General features: G+C 48.8%; 1 protein-coding gene across 1 annotated transcript in view; it reads left to right on the top strand.

The window, feature by feature from the left end:
* LOC119458913 (zinc finger protein 106-like) overlaps window positions 1–21,026 on the top strand; it is a 129,201-nt gene that overhangs the window by 76,343 nt on the left and 31,832 nt on the right. The window contains exons 5-9 of the mRNA XM_049670759.1: window positions 5,387–5,622; window positions 11,893–11,936; window positions 12,485–12,558; window positions 13,830–13,892; window positions 20,439–20,573. Coding sequence (XP_049526716.1) covers window positions 5,387–5,622; window positions 11,893–11,936; window positions 12,485–12,558; window positions 13,830–13,892; window positions 20,439–20,573 — 552 coding nt within the window. The remainder of the gene's footprint in view (window positions 1–5,386; window positions 5,623–11,892; window positions 11,937–12,484; window positions 12,559–13,829; window positions 13,893–20,438; window positions 20,574–21,026) is intronic.

The raw sequence follows: 21,026 nt of genomic DNA, 5'->3' as shown, positions 1-21,026 counted from the left end.
TTTGCCAGGTTGGAACGGGCCAGGTCAAGGGCCGCGTCCATCCGTGAGCGCAGTTCCGCCGCGTAGCCGGAAAGGCCGGCTTTCGTGGCGCACGCCCCGCTGCCGGTCCGCAGAACGCGGTCCATGGGGTTTGGCAGCTCTCTCCCGAAGTTGAGGAAAGCGGGCGTGTACCCAGTCGAACGGTTCACCGTGGACCGCAAGGAGAAGCCTATCTCGTTAAGACAGACATCCCAATCCCTATGTTGCTGGGCAAAGGCCGCGAGCAAGGGCTTGAGGTTCCGGTTAATCCGTTCTGTCGGGTTGGCCTGTGGGTGATACGTGGTTGTCTTGCGGTGCTTAATGCCAAAGGCAGCACACGCATCCACGAACATCTTGGCCGTGAAGTAGGACGCGTTGTCCGTTATCAGCTCCGCCGGAAAGCCAAAGCGGTTAAAGACCTCGGTCAACTTGTCCCAGATTGCGCGTGCCGTTAACTTCCGAAGGGGAAAAAGTTCAACCCATTTCGTGAAGTGATCTGTGACAGCCAGGAGAAAAACGTAGCCTCGCCGGCTTCTGGGAAAAGGTCCCATAATGTCACAGGCCGCGACTTGCCAGGGTAGCTGGCTGTCGATTGGCTGCATGAGCCCAGGGGGTTTGCCCGCGCGAGGCTTCACACATTGGCACACGCGGCATGAGCGGGCGTAGTGAAGAGCGTCACGCTTCATGCCTGGCCAGGTAGCGGAGCGGCACAACTTTTGGAAAGTCTTAAGGCCACTCGCATGTCCGGCCACCCGCGAGTCGTGGAAATAGCTCAGGGTGGCTTTCCTTAGACTGCGGGTTATCACCACCTTGAAAGACTCCTGGGGAGCCTCCTCAGATGGGATATAGCGCAGGAGAGCTTTATCGGCGTCAAGCAGATACGTATCCAACGTGCCCACAGCAATACTAGCTGTCCGGGTACGCCCGGCGGCTTTGCCGCCCCACTCCTCTTGGGAGCTCGGCTCTTGGAGCCTGTCAACGATTTCTATTTACAAAACGGGTCGTTCTGCTTAAGCAGATACGGATCCCACGTGCCCGCAACAATACAAGCTGCGTGGCACTCGGCGCCAACAGCAATACCAGCTGTCCGGGTGCGCCCGGCGGCTTTGCCGCCCCGCTCCTCTTGGGAGCTCGGCTCTTTGAGCCCGTCAACGATTGCTATTTACAAAATGGATCGCTCTGCTGAGCCTTTAGCAGCTCTTGCCTGCTGAAGACAATACCCGATGAGGTAACGGGATCCACCAGGTAAACGTCCTCTCCCGGGGCTGGCAATCCGAGGATCGCTTCGCCGTCGGGGGTCGCGCCTTTCGAGCCATTGGAGACACAAGGCTCCAGTCTCTACTAAGTGCATGAGGTTCGCGCCTTTTGAGCCATTGGAGACTGAGGCTCCAGCTTCTACTTGGTGCAAATGCTCACGGGAGTGGCGGACCAAAGGATCAAACGCCGAAACAGGGGCTCGCGACAAGGCGTCCGCCACCACGTTTGAACTCCCTTTCCGGTAGCGCAGAACAAGGTACCACTGCCATGTCAACGCCCAGCGCGCGAGGCGGCCCGATGGCTCGCACAAGCGCTTAAGCCGGATTGTACGTCTCCACGGCAAACGGCACATACGCTAACGCGAACTTCCGGAGAGCAAAAAGGACCAACGGACAGGTGGTCCGCTCAATGCACGACCGACCGAATGGGGCCAGTAAACGGCAAAGAGCTGGGCTGCCGCTCCGACAGGCGCATGAGGCCTCACATGACCGGCAGACGGATCGACAGCGGAGCGGGGTGACTCACGCACGTCGAAAATGTCGCTTGGATGCGCGCATGAGACAAGCGGTAGGCGGAAAACGCGGCGACTTTGTCGGCTGAGCGGGGTGGCTCGCGCTCGACATTGCTTCCCAGCTGCGCTCGGGACAAGGAGAGGCCAGCGAGCAATTTGCACCAACAGCGAGGTAGGGAGGCTCAGCTGCGGCGCACGGGACACCGAACTGCGCTCGGGACAAAGGAAGGCCAGCGAGCGAGCTCGCACCTACGGCGTAGCAGGAAGGCTGCACCGTGGCGTATTCGTCCGAGAAAGGCGCTCGGGACAAAGGTGGGCCAGCGAGCGTATGCGTGCGCGCATCTAAGCAGGGTGGCTCCGATGCGGCACATGGCGCAGTGAACGACGCTCGGGACAAAGGGAGGCCGGCGAGCGTATTCGTGCGAGCATCTAAGCAGGGTGGCTCCGATGCGGCACATGGCGCGGCGAACGACGCTCAGGACAAAGGGAGGCGGGCGAGCGTATTCGTACCGGCATCTAAGCAGGGTGGCTCCGATGCGGCACATGGCGCGGCGAACGACGCTCGGGACAAAGGGAGGCCGGCGAGCGTATTCGTGCGAGCATCTAAGCGGGGTGGCTCCGATGCGGCACGTTGGGCACAACTGAGCTCGGGACAAAGGCCAGCGAGCGGAGACAGCACGCCGGAGGGGCTAGTAGGCACCTGCTCCCCGCGCGTCTCAAACAGTTGATAAAACCCGTAACTGGCGTGGCTATATAGGACTAGCGTACACATCCGAGCTGTCGACATCACCTAGGGCGCTCCAAGGAAGGGATCGCTCCCGGTGGCCGAAAGCAGAGGGTCGCGAAGGCGAACCTACCTCGTGCTATCGGTGTCGTTCGCTCCGAAGGACGATAAGTCCGCAGCCAGGGGGTGAGGCAGGAACGAGGGCCGTGAAGGGGCCTGCTCTGATGCCATGCCGAAACCACGTTGGGCGCCAGTTATGTGGAGATGGGTTTGCACAAGGCTTACCCTACGAGCGACGGTCAGGAAAGGGCACGACGCTCCTCCACTCCGCAACGCACAAAGGCGCTACGGCAGGGTTCGTCGACTCTCCGACACGGCGCAGAGAAGGCTCCGGAGTCAGATCGCCAACAAACACGGGTTTATTCACCCAAGGTACAGCTCAGTGCTACAGTCACGGCGCTTACGGGCCAAGGCTCGCCGCAAGACCGATCGAGTACGCGCGCCCGCTGCGCTAGGGCTAACCGGGTAGCGGTCCGCCAAGCGCGATAACGAGGAGTCGCGAGAACAAAGGTCTCATGTAACCACCTCGTTGCGAGCCTGTGAGCCTCTGCTGCGGCGAGGAAGCGCTCAGCGGACGAGAGCTCGGGTGGAGAGGGTGCCCGGGGGCCGCCGCGCGGGAGGCCAATCAGGGCGCGTCCCGGTGACGTGTCTCGCGGGGCGAGTCCAATCCCGGGGGGGAGAAGCACGGTTTGCGCGGGAAAGTAAGTCCGGCGCGCTCGCCATGTCCGCCATGTTGCCGTTACGGCGGCGGTTCCCGGGGATCGAGCTAAGCGCCACGCGCGAGCTGGGGGACGAGGCGCGGGAAGGCACCTCGATCCCCACAACTCATGTATTCCCTTTAACAGTAGGCTGCACCGTACCTGGTTTCTTAGCAACAAATAAAAGAACATCGCCCTACGGTGAATTCATTTCAAAGAGACCGACAATCTTTTGCGACACCGAGTGGCACTAGCCAGACAGTGAGTCGAAGCAGCCATAGTTAAAAAAAAAAAGTCATCATGGTATTTGTACTGATGGGTAGGCAAATGAATATGATGAGTCACTACTGCTTGAGCAGCCAAACAGTGCATTACGCATTTTGGAGACTGAAGCAGGGATTAGTTACGTTTATTATTACATTTTAACCGTTGGTGCACTGTAAGGAGGTATGTATTAACTACGTTTCACTGTGCACGTGTGCACTTTTGTCTGAGCACCTACATCTGTCTACACTGTAGGAAGGACAGAGACTGGCTTCGTCAACCTGATTACTACAGCTGTTCTTTGATCTATGCGCATAATGTACTGTCATACACAAGCGCGTCTGGACTTGCATTGTTTCTTGTGTCCGCTTTGTCCACTTCATATAATCTTAGCATGGTCATCTTTGGCAACTGGGTATGCAGAGACGTGAAATTGGACTGTGCAGTCACACACAGCAAAATTTGAGTGCTGGCTGTTGTAAGGAATTGACAGAATATGCACCTTGTTTGGTTCCATGAATGCAATCAAACAAAAACCTGAGCCAGCTCTTGTGTAAGAAATGGATCACCAACTACAGTTAAACCTCAATATAACGAAGTCTAAAAATCCGCAATTTACTTTGTTATATTGAAATTTCGACATAATGAAATTATATCTTTTGTACAAATAAGTGCAGTCGCTGGTGCATTTTTCTAACACGGAAGAAGCCACAAAATTTCCAAATTATCGGGCAATTGGAAAAAGCAAATTTGCATGGGGAAAAAAAATGTTGTTCAATTTGAGAGCCAGCGACAAAAGATAGTTTCGTGCTGTAGCGACGATATCTTCACATCGGTGGTATGAAGCAAAGCCAGCCACGCTTTCGCGTCCCCTTAGCCCCCGTGGCTGATAGTGTCAGCACACAGTGGGGTGACGGCATAGTGGAAAACGCGAGCAGCGGGGAGCAAATGCTTCGTCTGTCTCTCGCTTCAACGCGTATCCAAAACTCGAGATTGCGCAACCCCTAGCACTAAAACAAAACTAAACGTACGGGAAGACAGTGCACGATGCCGCACCATCTCAGCTCGCCTATTCTTTGTGCAGAAGCCAGGGCCGCGATTTTGTAGTGATTCCTTCTCCGACGATATTCTTTTTCGCACTTTTCGCGCTTTGTCAGTGGTCAGAGCAACGCCCCACCCACGTTATCAAAGCGATCAGCCGGCCGTGAACGGTGGATGATAAGAGTGGCATATAATAGAGCGGAAGGCATCGCTACAAAATCGCGGCCCAGATTACATCTAAAACAGGGCGCATGGGTTGCTTATACGCTCAGCCACGCTGACAGCCATGCGCCCCTAGAAAAGGTGACGCACGCCAACCTGCCCTCAACTCCCCCCCCCTCCACAAACACATTTGTTCCGAGCACGCACCACTCCCCCATCATTTCACCCTGCTTGCGTGGGAAGACAGTGTTCATCAAGCCCCCATCCTTCTCGGCTCACCCTCAAAACTTTTCACTCGTACCTAAAGCAGCGGCAGGGTAGGATCTTATCGCACTTGGACTTTATATGTATGCTGCTCCGCTTTGGCGTGCGATTTGAGAGGTGCATTCTCAAGCAGCCACATGTAATTCAACCATTTGACCATCTGTGTCCCCGGAAGTTCCCATTCATGGGGTCGGTATTCCTACGCAGCAGCAGTGAAATTTGATTATAGTATTGAAATCATGTATAAACAAACTTTTTTATATTGAGATTAAAAATGGATGGTGATCTATGGACAAGAAGTTATAAAAGGTGATGTACTTCGTTATATAGAAATTTCGTTACATTCAAGTTCCTTATATCAAGGGTTTAACTATGCGTACATTACAGGCGGGAGGTTCATTTTCCCAAGCACCTGCTCCCACAGTTAGGGAGATGGCCCAGCTCTTGCTGCCCCACCTCCAGCAGTTTGGGGCAGACATCGACGTCAACAACCTGGCCACATCGTTAGCTACGACCGGCTCATCGATGCCGACGATGTCACCCGAAGTGAGCGGGGGGCCATCGTCAAGAAGGGCCACGGCAAAACGAAGAACTGCAAGGGACGGGGAGCCAACCACCACGAGGTACACAAATGCTAAAGCGCCTGGCTGTTAAGACTTAAGCTGGTTGCTTACAAAAGCGCAAAGCATGCCCGTAGGACAGGTCACAAAGCATGCCAATAAGATGGGTCACCTAGCATGCCCATAAGACGGGTCACAAGATAAATTCGAAAAACGCGTGCATCATAGCCACTGAGAAGAACCTGACAACAAGGCTCTATCTTGAATCTCTAATCATTCAAAGCACTGGAAACACAATGAACAGATCATCTGGAACCGTCAATCACCTGAACTCCCAAATTTTTCTTTGTGTGCTCTAGGCTATTTAGCAACATTCTGCATGGCCGGCTTACCATTGTGAACACGAGATCCACACAGATCTCGAAATGTAATTTCGTCTTGGCTAAGGTCAGTGGCCTGTTTCATTCCTAGCAATGGTTTTACGTTATTGGATGGTACACCTTTGAGCTCTCTGACTGCAACACCTAGATAAGCATTTTTGTCGACAGAGAATTTCACTTTATGTACATGTGTTAATTTTTCCTGTACATATAAATACCTTCAACCAAGTATAAATCTGTGGTGAACAGAACTCTGGATAAGCAATCTAGGAAGGAAATTACAGGCGGTGTCAGCTGTGTGGGGAATTGAGCAAGAGTTCACTGTTGTTTTGAACAATGAAAACTGATCAAATTCTAAGACTCCCAAGGGTACTCCTTAACAAACTTGACAAATGCCCTGAGCACGAAGGGCCGTTTTTCAGAAAAGTTGTTCCATAAGAATTGTGCTTATGTGTTTTTCCATTAGCAGAGTTACAGTAAAACCTCGTTAATTCGACCTTTGTTAATTTGGAAAATCGGTTAATTCGGATTCGTCCTCTGGTTCCGGACGGCGTATGCATTATTCAATGCAATCAAACTCTCGTTAAAGGGACCCTGAAACGATTTTGTACAAACGTACTGAGTCATTAGAGTAGGTCCTTCTGATCATTAATTGACGCATCTAAGCGCTCCACGTAAAGCGTGTAATTTATTATAAGGTTTTAAAAAGGTACATCGCTACCAATTGCAGCACGCCAAGCGGCTGAGTTTTGTGCCCAGATGACGCGATTTGCCCAGAACACGTCACTGGGCCAGCTATCTGATTGGCTGCCCAGGGCGCGTCATCGATAATTTTTCCAACATTATGGTGAACAAATCTTGTTCGTAATAGTTTAGATGTTAGTTAATTTGTTTCTATAAAAAGAAAGTAACAGAAAGAGAATGCACAAGGACATGTATCACTACACTAAAAGCACTTCCGGCCCACTGCTTGTGTTAAAACGTGCTCCGTGTTGACGAGAGCTGCGCGGTCAGTGTTGGTCTTCTTCTTTCTTTTCGCGAGCACCATGGTTCGCCCTTGTTGCGTTGTGCGCTGCAAACGTAGCGATAGGTGACATGTCAAGCTGCGACATGGTGCCCCGCCGCAAGGCAGCAGACAAGCGGAGTGGCTGCAGCGCATTGGACTTTCGGTATCCAAACCAATCCAAACGGCGCCAGCATCTGCAGCGTTTGCAGCCGTCGCTTCACGTCAAAGGTTTGCCACAATAGAGTTTAGCGTGTCCGGTATTCAGGTAAATGCAAGTGCAAGTGTACTGGCCACTTTACCACGTTTTACGTGATGAACGGAGGCGCAAAAGCGAACTGCTTGCACGGTGCAGCCGCCTGGTGGCACAAAGCTCAACCGAACACCCAGCTGAAATAGCAGTAACCAAGTTTTTTCTACTTTGCTGCTGGCTCAAATTTTTGGCAGGAGCGTAATCTTGAACACGTTGTCATGTTTAAAATGTTTTACACTTGGCTACAGGAATATTAGCTCTGTAGTTGGCTGGTTAAGCTCTGCGCCACCAGATGGCTTGACCGCGCATGCCGATCAGGCCACTCAGGTACGTCTACGAAGCTCCTTCATCACAGCGGTATGGAGGGGCTTTAGTTTACGCCTCTGGCTATCTGTCAAAACACCCAGCTCGCCTGTGGTTACCGGAATACTGGTCACGCTCGGCGCTGCGACAGAACGCTCGCAATGCACGCTGCTTAATCGCTCTCGCTGGGGATCAACGGCCGGGTGGCTAGCGGAAAGGTTGGAGAGCCTTTGCGCACTGGCTCCAAGACAACCGGAAATAGACGTCAACGTACGTCACGACATAACGCAGAGCCAGCGAAGGCGGTGCTTAGCCCCAATCACTCAGCGAACGAGTTGAGGAGGAAATGCATGGCTAGGGAGGAGGGTAACTTGTAATCGTCCCTAACTCTCTTAATATCAGACGCTTCACTTAAATTGTGACGCGAATGTTTTACTGTAGCTGTATCCTACGCGTCTACAAAATTTGCCCGAACTGTTTCATGGACCCTTTAATACGGACTTATTTGGCTGCACATCGGTTAATTCAGACAACTTTCAGAGCTCGGTGAGCGAGGAGTGCCTCAAAAGAGCAATAACGGCGCTAGTGTCCAATCGAAATGAAGCGGCAAAGTCCGCATCGCCTTAGTCATAAGCTGAAATCGTACGTGAATGACAGCAACGCCGGAACTTTTCGTGCCTATTTGTGTCTGTATTCTTGCGTGTTCTGCCGTGCATAACACCGCGTTGGCCGCGGGCTTTCATAATTGCGTAGTCGTCATCCACGATCATGTCAATAGCGGCCGCGGCTTTCTCCGCAGCGGTTGCGGCGAACAGTAGTTTCGTTTTACTCACTACGCGCGTCGGCCGCGTGCCTAGAAAACTGCGTCCAACGCATCTATGATCGCGTTGATAGCGACCGTGGTTTCATCCTCAGTTGTTGCAGCGGACATTTTTTTCAGTCCCGTAAAATCTGAATTAACGAGGTTTTACTATACAAACAACAAAGTGCTGCTCTTATAGCTCAAATGTGTGATTCTATACTGCAAGCAGTCCACTACTGCCTGTGATGACTGGAGGTCAATGTAAAATACAACTTTTTTTTTCCTTTTTTTTTCTCTTGTTTTTACTTTGCTTTTTGTGTCACTTTACAGTTCACTTTTGTTGCAGCTTTTTTTTTCTTTTTTTTTTTTGCTAGAACTGTTCAGTGTTGTTGAAGTTAGTGCAGAATACACATAGCAGTTTCGTACCACAGAACAGCGACATGCATGCTCATATATGGAGGTTATACCAACCGCTTGCAGTTAGAATACTCTCACAGCACTTCTGACCACTTGGAGTGATGTTAAACCTTTAAGTGTCGGCAAACAATCCAAAAATAAAAGGATTCAGAAAATTACTTTTTTTTATTGCACATTTGGATATCAATTTTATTTCAGGTTCAAAGTATATTTAATATGGGGATAGTAAATTGAGAACTTGTTTCTGAAAATACGAAATAACAAACCATGTACGTTGACTAGAAATTTCATACAGTGAAAGCTCGTTAATTCGCACCTCATTAATTCGAACTTTCGGGTTAATTCGAACTGATGGTCATGGTCCGGCCACAATATATAGGCGTCTATGGGTTAACCAACTCGTTAGTTCACGCGCGCATCGGCTCCTCTATCGATAATTCGAACTGCGCGCCGCTGCGTGGTGGTATTTTATACTGCCGCCGCAAGCTTTCAAGGCTCAACGATAGATGGCGCGAGCGCAGCGGCGTTCACTGTCTTCATTGCGCTCGCTCTTCGCATCGTGTGGTGGTTCGTGCCGGACGTGTCTGCGTAGTCTCCGTGTCCTTTGTGTGCCGCACATTAAGTCGCTAGGCCTCGTGTACGTCAGAGCTACGAAGTCGTTCGGTGCCGTGTCGCTACGATGTGACGCTGCTCACGGCCTTGCATATGTTGGTGCGGGCCTGGGATCAGGTCACGACAACAACTGTTGCCAATTGCTTCCGCCACAGTGGCTTTTGTGTGACCAATGAGGGCACAGCTTGCGAGCCCGACGAGCGCGAGGCCGTGGTCATTCCTGCCGGATTGCGGGATGCGCTGGAGGACGTGACCTTCGACGACTACGTCGATGCAGATCGCTGTGCAACGGTCTGCGGCACAATCACCGACGATGATATCATCCCGCAGGTTACTGGTGGAGAAGCGCCCGTCGTCGATGTAGGTGCGGATGATGAAGAGGATGATGCACCCACGCGGCCCTCAGCTTTGGAACTAATGGAGGCTATGCGTGTCGCGCGTCTATTCTTCAGCTTCGAGGAAGACGCAGAGGATGCTTTCTGCCACGTTCGCGCGTTGGAAAACAAGGCTATGGCGATCGCATTCAAAGAAGAGAAACAGACAGTGATCACGGATTATTTTCGCAAGTAAATATTTTGAGTGATTTTCCAACAACCCGGTCTCAATTCCTGCCGTTTTTTCAATGAATTTTGTTAGTTCGAATTTCGGTTTAATTCGAACTCATTGGGCGTCCCTGCGAAATTCGAATTAACGAGCTTTTACTGTAGTTGATTGGAGTACAGTTCCGTCGCAACCGCTTGATGCTACAGGTACGTATTAGAGCAAAAATTTGTCGAGAAAGGCTTGAAAATGCGAAAATTCAATGCTCCTGAAGAGCAGCTATGAAGGATTAGAATGTTACTTTTATATTCTAGATCTCAAAACACCATACATAAGGCAAAGTATCGCACCACACTCCTTACACCAGAAGCATGTTTCCTTTTTGCCAGTGTTGCTTCGACCTTTACAGCAGACAACGCACTACCTTGTTGGACGTTCTTTGTCCGCTGTAGACGGGATAAAGTCTACAAAGTGCCATGCCGTAAGACTAGTAGGGCCTGCTTCTGAAAAACGTGCTAGCCCAAGGGGCAGCAACACGCAACCGGCAAGTGCCAGTTCTTTAAATCTCTGCCGGTCGAACGGAGTCCGTAAGCCCCCTAGCTGCCAAAGAGGGTACTCGCCAGGACGTCAAAATGGATTGGACGAGCCCGGCACGTTACCGGCACTTGGAAAAAGCGCCCAAGCATGTGGACAAGACAGACTTGTCCTTGACACTTTTTAAAAAAGGAAAAATGTAACAGAGTAAGGCCCTTTGACAGCGCTTAAAGGGTTCAAATGCCTTAAATAATGCTTTTGACATCCATAATTCTGCTGTTTAGTGTTGACTTCGGGCAGCAACATTTCTTGAGCAATCTGCTATCCACTACATGATGCCTCGTAGTTTTCACAATGCTGCATGGTTAGTTTTTAAGAGGCTGCCCTTGAACATGACTCTCGTGTTTGAATGTTGGTGACTGTGCGTTCAAACGCTCCCACTATTGCTGCGAGTTTTCCCTTGCGATTTATTTTCTTGAATTTTTAATGCTCACTTTCTCCTGTGCTGTGCGCAACTGTGTCAGTTCCAGGGCTGGGATAATGTGATGATTCTATTCCAATGAACCTTCTTTCCGCACATCGTCATGGTCCAAGCTGGGCTCCGCCTACGTTATTACCATGATCGGCCAGTTGTGAGCAGTGGACTGTTAAAAAAAGGAAATATAAAAGAAATCGCTACATTATACCGGCCCTGCTTCTTGCGCTAGCCAGCAGCGACTCATCATAAAGACCTAAAAAGTCTGGCCATCATGCAATATGTGCCCTCAGTGTCGTTGTCCAAAAATTGATGACAGAGCTTTAAAAAAAATTCTTATCCCCTTAACTGCCAATGACGTAACTCGTCTTGAACTTCCCACAATTTTTGCATATGTGCATATGTGCAGTTGGTTTTTCAACAAATAAATAATGCATGATGACTTTTGCTCATTTTTCCAACAACATCAGTAAAAATGCAACAGCCATTCTTGGTATCATATTTTTAAGGAAAAAATTGCACTAAATATGCAGGTCTAAACCAAATTCCGCACTTCGAAAAAAAAAATTTTTTTTTCCAGTTAATGGGTTAAAAAAGGACAGCTGTAGCCAACTTCACGAAGCTTTTTGTTTGTAAGTGCCTGGCATCACGATTGGCTGTCATCTGCTCTTACAAACTGTTGTAGCGTAACTTTTTTGTGGATGCGGCCCCTGATCTGAACTTGTGCTCTGAACTTTTTATGGCTGCACTGAATTAGTACGTTTTATAACTTTTCCAAGATGCTGTTCTCTGAAGTACTGTACCCTGAAAATACTACAATAAATGCTCTTTACTACTATTCTCAGAATCATCTACAGAAGGTATGTCCCTCTGTCTCTTTCCTTTAACTGCAAAGAGATGTGTTTTGATTTGACATCTCTTTGTAGCTTCTCTTTGTTGTCAGCACATGATGCTCTGGCAGAGTCTCTTAATGAGACACCCATGACTGAAACGAGTCTTGTTTTGATATCGCAGGAAAAAAGCCAGGACAACTAAGCAAGAGGCAGACGGGGAAATTGGTGAGCAAACAGCCAGCTTTTTCTTCGCATGTTTGTGTCTGTGTGAGTGTGTGTATTGAGATCTGCACAGGGCCTTCCATTTACTCATCTAAATCGTCTAACCTATAGTCTTGTTTACGAACAAAGAACATTGACTGATGAAATCAGGTGTGATGCATGGTGAGTTAGCTACATGCACCTTTGTTTAAATATCTGATTTATGCTCAAATCTTAAATAATAATTGCACATTAAAAGCCCCAGGCGGTCATAATTAATCCAGAGTCCCCCACTATACAGCGTTCCTCGTAATCTGATTGCGGTTTTCTCACATAAAGCCCCACAATTTAAATAGCGTTTAACACGTCTGCCACGCGCACTGCAAGGCAATGACACATCTCGCTGTGTGTTCTGTGTAACTATGTGGACACATGTCATTCGTCATCAACATCCCTGCCAATTACTGTCAACTAACCAAGCAGTACAGAAAGCTTCGCTTACAGTAATTTCCAGTGTTTGGGGTCTGCATAATAATTTTTTTTTTTTTTTTTTTTTTGTTACTGCCTTACAGAGGAGGCACAACTGGATCAAATTCCTCCTTGCCAAGAAATTTCAGCGCACGACTCGCCCATTGTGGCGCTCAAGGTAAAACTGCCACCTGGCTGGCTTCGTTGCTTGTTTGTCTTTGCTTATTCAGGTAGGGCTTCCCACCACTAGCCTGCCGTGAAACTGGGTGCAGTTGATGTCCATTTACCTATTATTACCTGAAATTTCTTCGCATGAAGGAATATACGTTTGATGTGCGCTTAAAAGTGTTAGTGTTGTGAGGGCAAGGAAAAAGGAAATACAGTCAAACCTCGATATAACGAAGTTGTACTTGCAGCGAAAAACTTCGTTATATCGAGAATTTCGTTATGTCGAGATTTCATTAATTCAATAGAACTAAGATGGGCAAATAAAATAGTTTGTTTCATGGCAAATTTCGTTAAATCGAGGTTCATTATATCGAGGTTTGACTGTAATATTATCTCGTCTGCCAAGTCAGTGTGGAACTTCTGGGCTGGGTACAATAAACGAATGACATGTGTTCAGCGCAAAAAAGAATGGCTTTGTGTCATTAACTTCTCTGACTCTATATATTTTACTGCGACAGCAGGCACAAGCCTGAAACTGGGCTTTCTCTATCAATCCGTCCTTTCTGTTACGCCATGGTGCCTTGTCATCATCACGTGACTGCTCGACTTCACATTCGCCATGTGCAGAAGAGAAACAAAACCACCACCACCACCACTGGGAATGGAAATGATGCCCCTGTGGCATTGTGCAGTTGGGGGCCGGATGCGCTAACCACTGCGCTATTGATCACACCACTTTGGAGCTTGTGAACTTGTATGGGGCTCTGAGACCAGCATCTGTGCATGTATTTCTAAGGCCATGGTGGACAATACTGTATCAGACAAAAAAGATGCCAAATGCATTGCAAGAAAGTTCTTGATAAGATGGCAGTGTGCTCTGAAAGAGCCTGCTGTTGTCACAGTACGAGTTTAGAGCCAGAGGAATCTGTGAAGTCTGCCCATTTTTTTTTCTATTTTTTTTTTATTTTGTTTATTGACTAAGCTATGCAAACGTGGCATTTACAGTACCTATTACAGTGGAACCTTGTTGATACGATCTTCACGGGAACCATATAATAAAGTGTATAATCCGAAAATTGTATCATCCAACGTATTATAGGGAAAAGGGAAAAAAATGTATCATCCTGAAAAATGTATTACGCAGAATCGTTTCAACGAGGTTCTGCTGTAATTGGCAGGTGCGTGTTATTTTTCGCAGCTCTAGTCAATGTCTAATTGGGTTGCGTGAAGGCCCTTGACAGCTGCGACATTAGCTTGTTTTTTCTTTTCTTTTCTTCACAGCTTCTCGGGCATTACGTCTACTCCTGTTCCACTGACTGTTCTGCACGTCGTCACAACCTCCTGGTGAGCTGATAGCCTAAGTCATAAAGTACTCGCCGTATGGCATAGCTCATGCTGCTTTGAGACGACAGCATTTGAAGACATTTCCTTAAAGAGACATTTACAATCTAGTGTGCTTTAAGAACTCGTTCAGGTTTGTCTCGGGACTGAGGGTATAGGCTTGACAGAATTCCTAGCACAGGGGTGCAACAGCTGTGCCAATTGCGCCATTTTAATACAATTTCGTATTTTTGCGCTGAGCTGCGCCAAAACTGCGATATACGTTGAAATTGCGCCACGCTGCGCCAAAACGCCTGACCGGCCGCGAAATTTCTCGGTTACGCTAGTTTTAGCAAGAAATAAAGGCCGTGTTGGCAACTTGCAGCTTGACACGCCATTACAGTACCAGTAGCGCAGACAAGATCCAAACTGGAGTGCCCAGACGAGACGTTGGCCTGTTTGGTGGTCAGGGTTGCCAGGTTTGGCGATTTCTCACCAAATTGGCTACTTTTAGAGGCTCCTGGCGAACTAAAATCGCGCTTGGCGACTTGGCTAGTCTCTGGCTAGTTTCGGTGGTGGTAATTTGTATATGTAGAGTCCGAATCAAACTCCCCCCGACGGGCCCCCTCGAAGCGACGGGACCAAACGCCGGATCTTGAAGACCATGTTTTTGTATCTTGCATGCTCCGGAAGGGAATTCAGGAGCTGAAAATGCATCATAGCCGCCATTTGGTCAGTGGGCCTCTTCGAATTGTCGTCCTGGGCTATCCAGGACTGCCCGAGATCCTTCATATGCAACGCTTGTTGGCTGATATGAACGCCTCGGGCAGTACGGGGCTGTCATGGATGGATAATTGAACAAGCCCAGGCAGCTTTTTCTGAGTTACAGGAATTAACCAGTCTTAAAGGCTATGCTTTTGCGTCCTTCGTAGGACGGAAGCCAATAGGTGGTGTCCTAATATCACCCATAGCGACGGTTACCTCTATGAGAACCCCAAAGACCATGATTGTTGGCGCCAGAGACGAAAGCGCATCATGGCAGCCATAACATTACAAGTGCCAATGTCTATGTGACTATACGACTGCGTATCAGGGAGAGTAGAACGTGTGTGACGTCGTACAGTTCGCACGGGAACGCTTGAAGTGAAGTCATAGTGGTACAAGAACGACGTGCAGCAAGTTTATTGTACTGAAACTGGCGACACCACTTCGGCTATGAGAAAGCATGCAAGTGTGCGGCAGAAAAATTGCTCCCAAATTTTCTTTATTTTCGCATCAAAAAATTTCAATTGTTGGTTTGCTGCACTGTGGCTACTTTTTTGGCTACCAACTAAAGCTTTTGCCTCAGTTGGTGACTATTTTGGCTACTTTTCGGAATTTTTCGGCTACTTTTTCTTCGAAGACCTGGTAACTCTGTTGGTGGTGGGCGCCGAAGAATATTTTCGCTGCTGGTTGCAGTGCGGCTTGTTGTATATGCAGTAAAATCTCGCGGAGACGCGGAGTGTGCGCTGCTTGCAGTAACGAAAGCAGTTCGCCATTGCCGCGTTGACTCAACAACATCCTCGCCGTATCTGTGCACGCGATCACGAGCGGAGCGGGTACGAATACTCCACGGGAAACTCGCTTGTACGGTACAGCAAGCGACCCGGCACTGACGGCGTGAGCTTTGTAGGCGACGCAATGCACAAAACTAGCCAGGGTTCGGTTCCATGCGGCAACAGGCACCGCAGTTGTGAAACGGTGCCAATTTTCGCTGTATACCGCCGAAACACCAAATTGTCAGACACTCGCTGCATGTTTCGACTACCGCCGGAACGTTGCAACATATCGTCAGAAAAAAAAACGAAAGCGAACCACTCGTGAAGAAATGCATGTGTACTTTCCACGTGTTTGGCGGAAAAAGTTGCGTGCAGTGCACTGCTGGGACGCGATCGAGGTCGTTGTTCGCAGCGCGCGTTCAATTTCGCTGGGCGCGGCCTAGGTCAACCGTGCACGGCGAAACTGAACGCGCGCTCCAGACAACGATCTCCGATCGCACCCCTGCCCTCACGTATGCTGCTAATGTGAATTACCGTATATACTTGCATAATGAACGCACTTTTTTTTTCCCCCAGAAATCCAATGCAAAGTTGGGGGGTGCGTTTATTATGCAGGGTAAATTTTATGGCGTTTTATGAGTAAGCGTTCTTTGTGAAACTGCTCCAAATTTGCGATTTAGTGCTCCAAAACGGTGCTTTTTTATCCAGTAACCTGCTCCAAATTTGGATTTTCCTGCTCCAAAAATTTCTCCAAATCCTATTTTGGCAGTTGCACCACTGCTAGCAGAAAGCTGTATTAGATGAACTCACATTTTATTATGCTAAGGAAAGGGGATGCTTGGTATTATTATTCCCCAATGCATATTAGAGCACTGCACGGGCTCGGGCTTACCCGAAAGGCCGGGTCGGGTAGAACAGTTTTTTCACGGGCTCGGGCACGGCGTGTGCTTTTTGACGCAGGCCCGGGCCGGGCTCGGGCTTTCTGGTGGTGTGCATGTGACGTGCAGCGAATTATTCTCGGGCGTCTAAACTCTGAAAAACATGTATTTATTGGTCTTGGGCCGGGTTCGGGCCGGTTTCGAGTTGGGCTCGGGCCGGGTTCAAGGCCTAAGGTAAAGGGGTGGAGGGCCGGGCCGGGCGGGTAACGTAGATTATTTCCGGGCCCGGGCCGGGCCCGGGTCTCGCCATAAAAGTTTTGATTGGGCTCGGGTGGGCCGCCCAACGTAAAAACGGGCCTGGGCTGAAAAATCGGCCCGTGCAGTGCTCTAATGCATATTGCCTTGCTAATGTTATGACCTGATGCTGCTGTTTGGTTCTAGCGTTCATGCTTATTGCTTACTTGCCTTAAAAAATTGTTATGACTGGACGAAGGTGCCTTTTTTGCATGCATGCGTGCAGATGGCAGGGTATTTTATTTTATAGTTTATTGGGAATTTTTTTTTTTCTTACGGCTCTCTTACTTAGTGGTTTTTGATGCTTCTTTGTGTCAAAGAATGGCTCACAAGTATTTGCAGTGCAACATGAAATAATGTTGCATGGCTGAAACACAAAGTAATGTATTGTCACACAGCAGCACTTTAAAGGCGTAAGTGCACATGATAGCTTAAATCAACCAGCTTTTGCCACAGTCAAGTCACAAGTGCGGCCGGTGTGGCCCAAAAGGGTTGTGAGCCACCGGTGCTTCCTCTTATCTCTATGCAGCTCTTGGCCTGTTACTCGATCAGGCTGTCACCACCTGCCATTGCATGGAGATGTGCAGTACTATTGTGCTAGGTTTCTTTGAACTGGGCAGTTTGCACGAACTTATGCATCTGCTGTTGTCACAAACTAGATCCGTGTTTGTTACCTCGGAGGACAAGCTTTGAAATGGCAGCCAATGGCGTTAAGGCATTAAAATCCAGTTTTTTGCTGCAACCTTCAAACAATGGACATTTTTAATGCAGTGTACGGGCCCTTGTATACATTCAATGCGAACAGTTTGCGTAACATTACGGTGTGCGTGACTTAACTCTTTCCCTACTATGGGGAAAATGGTTGTTTTCTGTAAGTTATGCCAGATTTCTTTTTTTTTTCTGAAGGAACTATTTCACCCAATATTTTATGTAATAGTACATAAGCAAAAATCAAAATGAATGCACTTTTCACGGATAAAAGCTTTATTGATGAGATGTATGTCATGAAAAATATAAATTGCCAAAATCAAGATTGTGGGATAAAATAGAACAAAGTTTGTAAGGACACGCTTGTATCTAATAAGAAAAGGCTGTAATGGAGATTATGAGATATAAAAAATGTATTGCCATCTAATAGGCACTATCTCTGAAAAAGCAAAATGTTTCATTGAACAGGCATTTACAGTAAAAGCTCGATGATACGATCACGGCTAATACGAATTTCCGGATGATACGAATTTTTCTGTGGTCCCTGCCGAGCCACGTTACTTTGCAACGTGCTAGAGAACGGTTGTTACGAATCGATTTTCAGCCTGCGTCAGATGATACGAATAAACGCCGCCCTACCGACGGCCGCGAAAGAGAACAGCGCGCAGTCACGCGCTTTCTCTCCTTCTCTTTTGGTGCGGAGGCGCAGCGCCGGACCGCGCGGACTCCGCGACAGGGCGCGAAGAGTTTGAAGCGGTGGCGCTTTTGGTGCTTTTGTACTTCTCCTCCTTTTCTGCGAGCCGTCAGATGGAGTGGCTGCTGCGCTTCGGGCCGCGTTCTTCGTGTTTGCGCCATTTTGCCTAGTCGCAGCGAGCTATGTCTCGCAAGCGGAAAGCACGCTCCTTTAAAGAGAAATTAGACATTCTTCGAAAGGTCGATGAGGATCCCAAGAGGAAGCGGACGGAGTTGGCTAAAGAGCTAGGCCTCGCAACGTCAACACTGAGCACAATTGTTGCACAGCGAGACTATCATGAAAAACGTGCTTTCGTTCAACGTCAACGCGAAGCAAGCGAATTCGAACGCGCTTATTTCGAACATACCGCGCACCGACAATGCTCTTAGCAGCGCGCCAAATCACGCGGCGGCGCCTCCGACCGGCATTGCTCCGACACCGCCATAGAGCAAAAGCTCAGGAGAGACCCCTCAATGCCGCGCGCGAAGGAACGGGAAAAAAAAAAAAACCCGCGGCGGAAATTTCACCCTCTCTCAAATTGCAAGGTCGCCATTTCTGCATCGCGCCGGAACAAGCGTGTACGTGCCGACTAGAGTGTTCTAGACAACCGTATTCTAGCACACAATAGTGCCGACGTCTCAGCCACGCATAAAATGGCAGTGAACCCTTCTCTATTTTCTAGTCACATGTCGACCTTGCACGCTGCGGCAGCAGCGCAGAGGGAAGCAGCGGCGGAGGCACAGTCGGGCCAACGAAACTGCCACGCCCGCAAACGCTCGCTTCTCGATAACGGCAGAAAACGAAACTTCAGGGGGCGGCTAAAATAAGCTGGCGCCAGCACGGCGGCGGGCGCGCACGGAGTCGAAGGTGAGAGAGCTACGAGGGAGTTGAGAGGGAGGGCGAGGGGAGCCACCGAAGCGGCGGAGTTGACGCGGCCAAATCCGCTTTCCTGCCGCCCTCCTCCCTCACCTTCGACGGTCTCCGCGCGTACCCGTGTGCTGGCGCTGCCCGCTCGCTCCCTGAAGCTTTGTTTTCTGTCGTTATCGGGAAGCGACCATTAGCCGGCGTGGGCAGTTTCGTGGCCCGCGCTTGCTATGCGCTTGCGCGCCGCGCTATTTCACGACTCGCACCGTTCGTGCATCGTGCTATGGTGCACGAATACTTCAAAAATACGTCCTTTTAATTCGAACAAATTTTCGGGCCCCTTCGAGTTCGAATTATCGAGATTCGACAGTAGTTTTAATTGTGTTTCGATGATACGAATTTCGGCTAATACGAATATTTTTCGTGACCCCGAGAGATTCGTATCATCAAGCTTTTACTGTAGCTACAAAAATTTGACTGCAAGCACTACAGTTGGGCATGCCGGGCTGTGGCAGCCGATGTTCCGGGCTGGTTTTCTTCGTTGTCGCGTCTGACGAAAAAGCAGCATCCTCGGACCTGCTGCTGCTCGATCTATTGATAAAATCAGCCGCAGACACAGCGGAATCGCGAGATCTGTGATCTTTCGAAGCACGCACGCCACTCTCGGAGGCAGCCATTTTTGCTTTCTACTTTGACGATCGCGAAACTTCAGAGTGCGTTCAAAAATTACCGCCTGGTGGGGAAAATGCAAACTGCTTAGAAAACGAAAATATAGTTCTCCTTCAAGCCCAATAGCGCAGTGTGTCCGTGAGTGGCTTGGAAGGTCTCAAAAGTGCCGTTTCAGACCATCGATAGCAGGCAAACGATGCCCAATGGGTGCGGTACGGAAAGAGTGAAAAGACTCATGTGCTGAAATGCTAATGGGAGCATTTACTGTCTGGTGCCTAGTGTTAAATCTGCCTAGACAAGACAACCCATTAACTCAAATGTGTCCTTTCTATGCTTAGAAATCTCACCGCACCTATGGACACCAGAATCGCAGAACGATCTCAAAAATTGTGTGAGCTGTCCACTCATAACTTGTGATTCAGGCAAGTTGGGAGGAAGCAAAAACATAATTCACCATTTATTTGCGATCAGCAATAGCGAGAGTGCAGCTATCATGACAGTTCACACTGAAATGTACGCAAGCCATGTACATTCACACTGAAACTCGCATAAGCCACAGAAACCTAATAATATACAGAAAATCTGTACTAAGGGGAACACTATATTTTTACATGAATACAATTGCTCGTAAACGCCAATCTGAAGCTATCTGATATAAATTCTCTTCTGGCTCTCTGAATGTGTGCCTGCCTGGCCACCACCAAAGCAGACACTGAGGCATTAACTGAGCTTATCCCTTTCACAGTTTGTCACATTGAACGCGATTGTCACCTGAAAGGGCTATTGTACGCACCTGAAGAGGCTATTGTTTTCTCGTCTTTTGTCTGTTTGTTTGTTTTTGCCAGGCTTAACCACAGTTCTGTGTTTTCTCTGGGGGGAAAAAAAGGATTCCAGCCAGTGTGTCAAGTACCTGGGAAGTAGCATGACAGTGAATTCGATCGAGGTGTACAGTGTGAAGAACCAATCTGCAGTGGTGTACACCGGTTCGCTCGACGGGATTCTTCGGTCCTACGACCCTGAGGTGAGAGTCTTATGAGGTAGGCGACTTACGCATCATGCTTTCCCGAGGTTTGTAGCATCTTTAAATGAGGATGCAACCCTCTTTCTGTTCAGTGGAACACACTGTACAGTTTGCCACAAAAGCATGTGGGAGAGGGTATTTGCAATAAGCCTGTACTTCTGGGAAGCCTGGGCATATGACCTCAAGTCAAACCCTTAGTCTGTAGTGGTTTTCATGACTTACAAAGTTATTTAATTATATTGGAAGTTCCACGTCTTAACAGTGCAGAAATTCAGTTCTGTCGTGGAACCCATGTCTTGTATTCTTTTGTAGCCGACTGTACATGACGATGCCTCTGTAACTCATTCACAGAGTTGTGTCTTTCTCCTTTGATGTCTTTGGTGTTGTTGCATGAAAGTGTGACAGCATGGAAATTTTGGCATGGGAGTCTGTGGCTTTGTTGCATGAATGAAG

The sequence above is a fragment of the Dermacentor silvarum genome, chromosome 7, assembly GCF_013339745.2.
Source record: "Dermacentor silvarum isolate Dsil-2018 chromosome 7, BIME_Dsil_1.4, whole genome shotgun sequence".
NCBI lineage: Eukaryota > Metazoa > Arthropoda > Arachnida > Ixodida > Ixodidae > Dermacentor > Dermacentor silvarum.
Note: the sequence above shows the minus strand (reverse complement) of the source record. Positions and strands in the feature narration are given on the sequence as shown.